This window comes from Mandrillus leucophaeus, unplaced genomic scaffold (genome assembly GCF_000951045.1).
Source record: "Mandrillus leucophaeus isolate KB7577 unplaced genomic scaffold, Mleu.le_1.0 Scaffold24, whole genome shotgun sequence".
Classification (NCBI taxonomy): Eukaryota; Metazoa; Chordata; class Mammalia; order Primates; family Cercopithecidae; genus Mandrillus; species Mandrillus leucophaeus.
In genome coordinates, this window is record NW_012102476.1 from 3,902,925 (window position 1) to 3,908,449 (window position 5,525).

At 54.4% G+C, this 5,525-nt stretch overlaps 1 protein-coding gene across 1 annotated transcript in view; it reads right to left on the reverse strand.

The window, feature by feature from the left end:
* PRSS36 (protease, serine, 36) overlaps positions 1 to 5,525 on the reverse strand; it is an 11,321-nt gene that overhangs the window by 4,205 nt on the left and 1,591 nt on the right. Inside the window, exons 5-9 of the mRNA XM_011982555.1 lie at positions 5,100 to 5,380; positions 2,425 to 2,591; positions 561 to 807; positions 315 to 444; positions 45 to 63 (exon numbers count right to left, since the gene is read on the reverse strand). Coding sequence (XP_011837945.1) covers positions 45 to 63; positions 315 to 444; positions 561 to 807; positions 2,425 to 2,591; positions 5,100 to 5,380 — 844 coding nt within the window. The remainder of the gene's footprint in view (positions 1 to 44; positions 64 to 314; positions 445 to 560; positions 808 to 2,424; positions 2,592 to 5,099; positions 5,381 to 5,525) is intronic.

Below are 5,525 nucleotides of genomic sequence, written 5' to 3' on the forward strand. Positions count from 1 at the left end.
CCGCACACGTGGCTAGAAACCTCGCACCCCTGGCTTAGACTCGCCTGGCGAGGATCCTGCATCCTGGTGGGATCCCCACGCTACCCCCATTCCAGCGGCTCACTCACACCCCCGCCTCCGGGATTGAACTTCTTCCATGCCTCTATCCACCCCTGCCAGGCCAGGACCCCTCTTTTTGTGCTGGATCCTACACCTCCGAATGGGATCCCACACGCCCCACACCCCCCAGGGGAGGGGCTGGGGCCAAATAAATGGTGTCTCAGGCTAATGTAGGGAGGGGCAAGGATCGGCTTGAAACGTAGATTTTCACTCACTGCAGAAAGCAGCTGGCAGGTGCCAAGACCCAGCTTTCAGACACCAGTGCCCCATGGCAGGGTCTGGATCCTGGTACCATCACCTGGGCCTCCCAGGGCCAGACCCCGGGCCGCGGGGCCTTCCCGCACTCTGAGAGGTGAGAGACCTGGGTCAGTGGGCCTCCTGCACCCCAATCAGTCCCAGCAGTCTCCATCCCAACTCACTCTCCCACGTCCCACTCACATCCAGGGGTGCCGCCCACTCACCAGGCAGGGCAATGGTGCAGTTCTCCCTGGGCTCCTGGGGATCTGACTGGGGCTTCTGAGGCTGGATTGGAAAGGCAGGCCCAGGCTCTGAACCCATCACCTGTTCCCGTATCCATGCCTCATAGGTAGCCACGGCAGTGAAAACTCCAGGGCGGTTTCTCCGTCCACAGCCGAAGCCAAAGCTGGTGATTCCTGCCTGGAACCAGCGGCCGCCTTCCTCACAGACCAGGGGCCCCCCAGAGTCACCCTAGTGACAGATGACTGCATGTCAAGGGGTCAGCCCAGGGACCCACCCGTTTATACTGGCCTCCTCGAAAAGGTCCTGCACCTTCTTTTGGCGCAAGATACACCACCTTCTCCCTTCTCCTAGAAACCCTCCTTGGCTAGGCCTTGTCCTCTGCATTCCCTGGCGCTCTAAACAAAAGAAAACCCTGTAAGCAGAAGGCCGATGGCAGCCAGAGCCAAGAGCACCGGGGGAGTGCATTCAAGACCACGAAAGAGAATCCTGCAGGTGTCATCAGAGCCAAGTGATTCTTGTCCAGTTACTAGCTCAAATAATTCCCCTCCCTCCCTTCCTTCCTTCTTTCCTTCCCTTTCTTTTTCTTTCTTTCTTTTCTTTTTTGAGACAGCCTGGGAAATGCTCTGTTTCCCAGGGTGGAGTGCAGTGGTGCAATCTCGGCCCACTGCAACCTCTGCCTCCCGGGTTCAAGTGATTCTCCTGCCTCAGCCTCCCGAGTAGCTGGGACTATAGGTGTACACCACCGCAGCCGGCTAATTTTTGTCTTTTACGTAGAGATGGATTTTCTCCATGTTGGCCAGGCTGGTCTCAAACTCCCGAGCTCAAGTGATACGCCTGCCTTGGCCTCCTAAAGTGCTGGGATTACAGGCGTGAGCCACTGTGCCAAGCCAGTTCCTCTCCTTTTTTGAGACAAGGTATCACTATGTTGCTCAGGCTGGTCTCAGACTCCTGGGCTCAAGTGATCCTCCTGCCTCAATTTTCTGACTAGCTGGGATTACAGGCATGAGTCACTGCTCCTGGCGATGCTGTCTTTGGTTTTTAAATTCACTTGGCCTTGGCTGGACATGGTGGCTCATGCCTGTAATCCCAGCTACTTGGAAGGGTGAGCCAGGAGAATTGCTTGAACTCAGGAGGTGGAGTTTGCAGTGAGCCAAGATCGTGCCATTGCACTCCAGCCTGGGCAACAAGAGCAAAACTCTGTCTCAATAAATAAATAAATAGCCGGGTGCGGTGGCTCATGCCTGTAATCCCAGCACTTTGGAAGGCTGAGGCAGGCAGATCACCTGAGGTTGGGAGTTCGAGACCAGTCTGACCAACATAGAGAAACACCATCTCTACTAAAAATTAGCTGGGTGTGGTGGCACATGCCTATAATCCCAGCTACTTGGGAGGCTGAAGCAGGAGAATCGCTTGAACCTGGGAGGCAGAGCTGAGATCATGCCATTGTACTCTGCCCTGGGCAACAAGAGCGAAACTCCGTCTCAATAAATAAATAAATAAATAAATTCACTTGGCCAGGCACAAGTGAATACAAAATTAGCAGTCTGTAGTGGTACATGCCTGTAATCTCAGCTACTTGGGAGACTGAAGCACGAGAGTCGCTTGAGTGGTGGGGGTGGGGGGAGGGGGAGCTTGCAGTAAGCCGAGATTGTGCCACTGCAGTCCAGCCTAGATGACAAAGTGAGGCTCTGTCTCAAAATACACAAACAAAAAAATACACGTCAATCCCATCGCTTGGCAATCTTGTCCTCCTTTTGCAGATGAGGCTAGGAGAGATGTCATTTATCTGTTTGCCACCGGTTAGGACTCTGGCCCTGCCAGGCAGGTGCAGGGGCCTTCCCTCACCTGGCAGGTGTCCCTGCGGCCCTCTGGGTAGCCAGCACACAGCATCCCTGGCAATATCTGGAGAGTGAGGTTGAAAGGACCGGGCTGGCTGTAGAGACACTGACAGGTGGCCTCACCCAGCAGCCTTAGCTCCACTTCCTGTAGCACCCAGGGGAGAGGTAGAGGATCTGGGGGCAGAACCAGAGAGCAGGTGCTGTGAGGCAGGTATGGTGTCCCCAGTTCCCAGGATTCAGGTTTGCCCCCTGAGGCTGCTTCTTGGACATCAACTAGATGCCCCATGGCCTCTCAGCCCATCGCATTCACCACATCTCCTGCTGCTTCTCTCTATTCTTTCTACTTCTTCATCTCAGGAATGGTCCCATCAAGCTCCTAGTGAGAGCTGCCATGCATGGTTGTGCAGGTTGTGCACTGCAATAAAGGATGCAATTTAGGGACTATAATCATTAAGTCTGAGCTCTCATGTGGAGTTGTATTGGTCCAGAGACATCTTTTCGCAAAGATGCCATATGGACTTGACATGATCCTGTCTCGAGTTGGCAAGCATGGAATCTGGGTGTCATCCCTGTCTCCTCTCTCAACTCCCCTCCCCCAGTCAGTTCCCAGTTCATGAAAACCTCTCATTTGTGACTTCTTGGCATTCTCACCAACTACCCTCATTGAGGATGCATAGCTTTGGGCCTGGATAACTGACCCAGTCTTCTGATCCACTCTTCACTTCTGCAATGAAGAGGAAGGTTACTCAAGTTCATTTCTGATCTCACCAAGAAAAATAAATGGATCCCACTGTCTAAACCCGGTGCTGCAGCCCCATCCTGCTTTTTAGGATCCAGAAAGGTGGGGGGAAGTACAGACAGAACTCCTTCCCCACCACACTCAGAATCTGAGGTCAAAGGCATGGTGGCTCACGCCTGCAATCCCAGCACTTTGGGAGGCTGAGGCAGGTGGATCACCTGAAGTCAGGAGTTCAAAACCAGCCTGGCCAACATGGAGAAACCCCGTCTCTACTAAAAATACAAAATATTAGCCGGGCATGGTAGTGGGTGCCTGTAATCCCAGCTACTTGGGAGATTGAAGCAGGAGAATGTGCTTGAAGCTGGGAGGTGGAGGTTGCAGTGAGCCTAGATCGTGCCGTTGCACTCCAGCCTGGGCAACAAGAGCGAAACTCCGTCTCAAAAAAATAAAAAATAAAATAAAATAAAATAAAAATAAATAAAAAAGAATCTGAGGTCAGGTGATGGCTGAAGCTGTACTTGGGGCTCACCAGGGAAGTTGGGGATTGTCCTGGGCGTCCCTGGAGCTGGTGAGTGCTCTGGCCCTCAGTCTGATCTTAAGGCCTTCATGGTCGGCCCTCAGCAGCCTTTGCAGCCCAGGTGCCTGTCCCCTTCTCACTCCAGCCTGGCATCCTGGCTCTTCTTCATCTAACATGCTTTATCTGGGTCCTTATCTGGCCTTCATCTCCCCCCGTCTTCCTGCAATGCACCCTCTCTTTGAAAACCTCTGCAGAAATCTACTTCTCTGGGTGCCCATTGTCAGGATGGCCTGGCCCCATTCACACAAACTTCCTGGGGCTCACAGTGACGCTTCATTGTCACCTCCTGCCCTCATGGGACCTCCACAAGCAGAGGCTGTGGCATCACCCCCTGCAGCACCTTCCCAAAGCCCCCAGGATGGGCACAGGTCTGACCACGGCCGATGGGGATATTTGTGGGGACCCTGGGAGCATGGAAAGCTTGGGTGATGGGGATGAGGGGGATGGAGATTCGGTCTATTCCCCCCCACCTTCTAACATAATGTGTGCTTATTTATTGAACTTGTTGTTTGTCTATCTGCTAGGATGTAAACTCTGAAAAGGCAGGATTTTGGCTTTTTATGTTCACTAGTGTCTCTCTAATGCCTAACACAGTGCCTGGCACGTAGAAGGTGCTCAAGAAATATCTTGAGTGAAAGAATGACTGAGTGAATGATGGTGGGTAGGGAGAAGAGAGGAGGTGGGGAGTACAGAGATGAGTGGGGGTGGATAGGATGGGAGGAAGGCGGACGGGAGGGAGGCACAGATTGGCATTCACTGAACATCTATTATAGGCCAGCCTTGTGCTTTACTACTTTACTATAGATTACCTGAGGTGAAATATCTAAAGTGCATTGGTTATTGCTATGCCAGGCACTGTCCTATGAACTTTACATGGATTTTCTCATTTAATCCACCCAACCACCTCTTGAAGTGGGCATGGCTATTTTCCTCGTGTTACAGAGGAGGAAATGTAGTGGGTGAAGCGCTTTGTCTGACATGGTAGAGCTGGGATGGGAACCCTAGTCGGAGCCTAAATCCAGGAAAGAAAAAACTGGAAAGAAAGGTGAGGGAATGGGGTGCCTGTGGGTGATTCCGTGGTCTTAGTTTGAGAATCCTTGTGGGGAGAGGGCTCCATGGTGATTGGCGTGGGATTCATCTACCGACCCGCAGAAACCTACCCTCCAAGACTCCCACCAGGCTCCCCTCTGTGGCCCCACATCCCGAAACCCCGCCCTAGGAACCTCACCTCCGAGGCCCCGCCCTAAGAACCTCACCTCCAGAAGCCCCGCCCTAGAAACGTCACCTCCCGAGGCCCCGCCCTAGGAACCTCACCTCCTGAAGCCCCACCTCCCCGAGGCCCCCTTTCTTGTCCTGTCCCATTCACCTGCCTCCTGGACGTCTCCCCAGCCGGTGGCCCAGCAGGCGGTGCCGTGCACGAAGCGGTGTGAGGCGCGGGGCAGGCAGACGGGCCGCACGGTGGGGCCCAGGCTGGCGGGTGAGGCCAGGTGCAGCAGGGCCAGGTCAGCTCCCAGCTCCACTTGGCTGTAGTTGACTGGCACCACGATGGCGGCCACTGCGCGGGTGTGCGCGCCGTCCAAGGGCCCGTCCTGGGAGTGCACGCCCAGCAGTACTGACCACTCGGCCGCGGGCTCCAGCGTCCCATTCCTGCGCTCGGCCGGGGCAGTAGGAGGTTAGGTTGACCCTATGGAGGGGGCAGACCCTCGTGGGGGGAAGGGGCTCAGAGCCAGAGGGGCAGGTGCTATCCGATCCAGATTTGGTGCTGATACTCCTCAAAGGGGAAGGACAAATC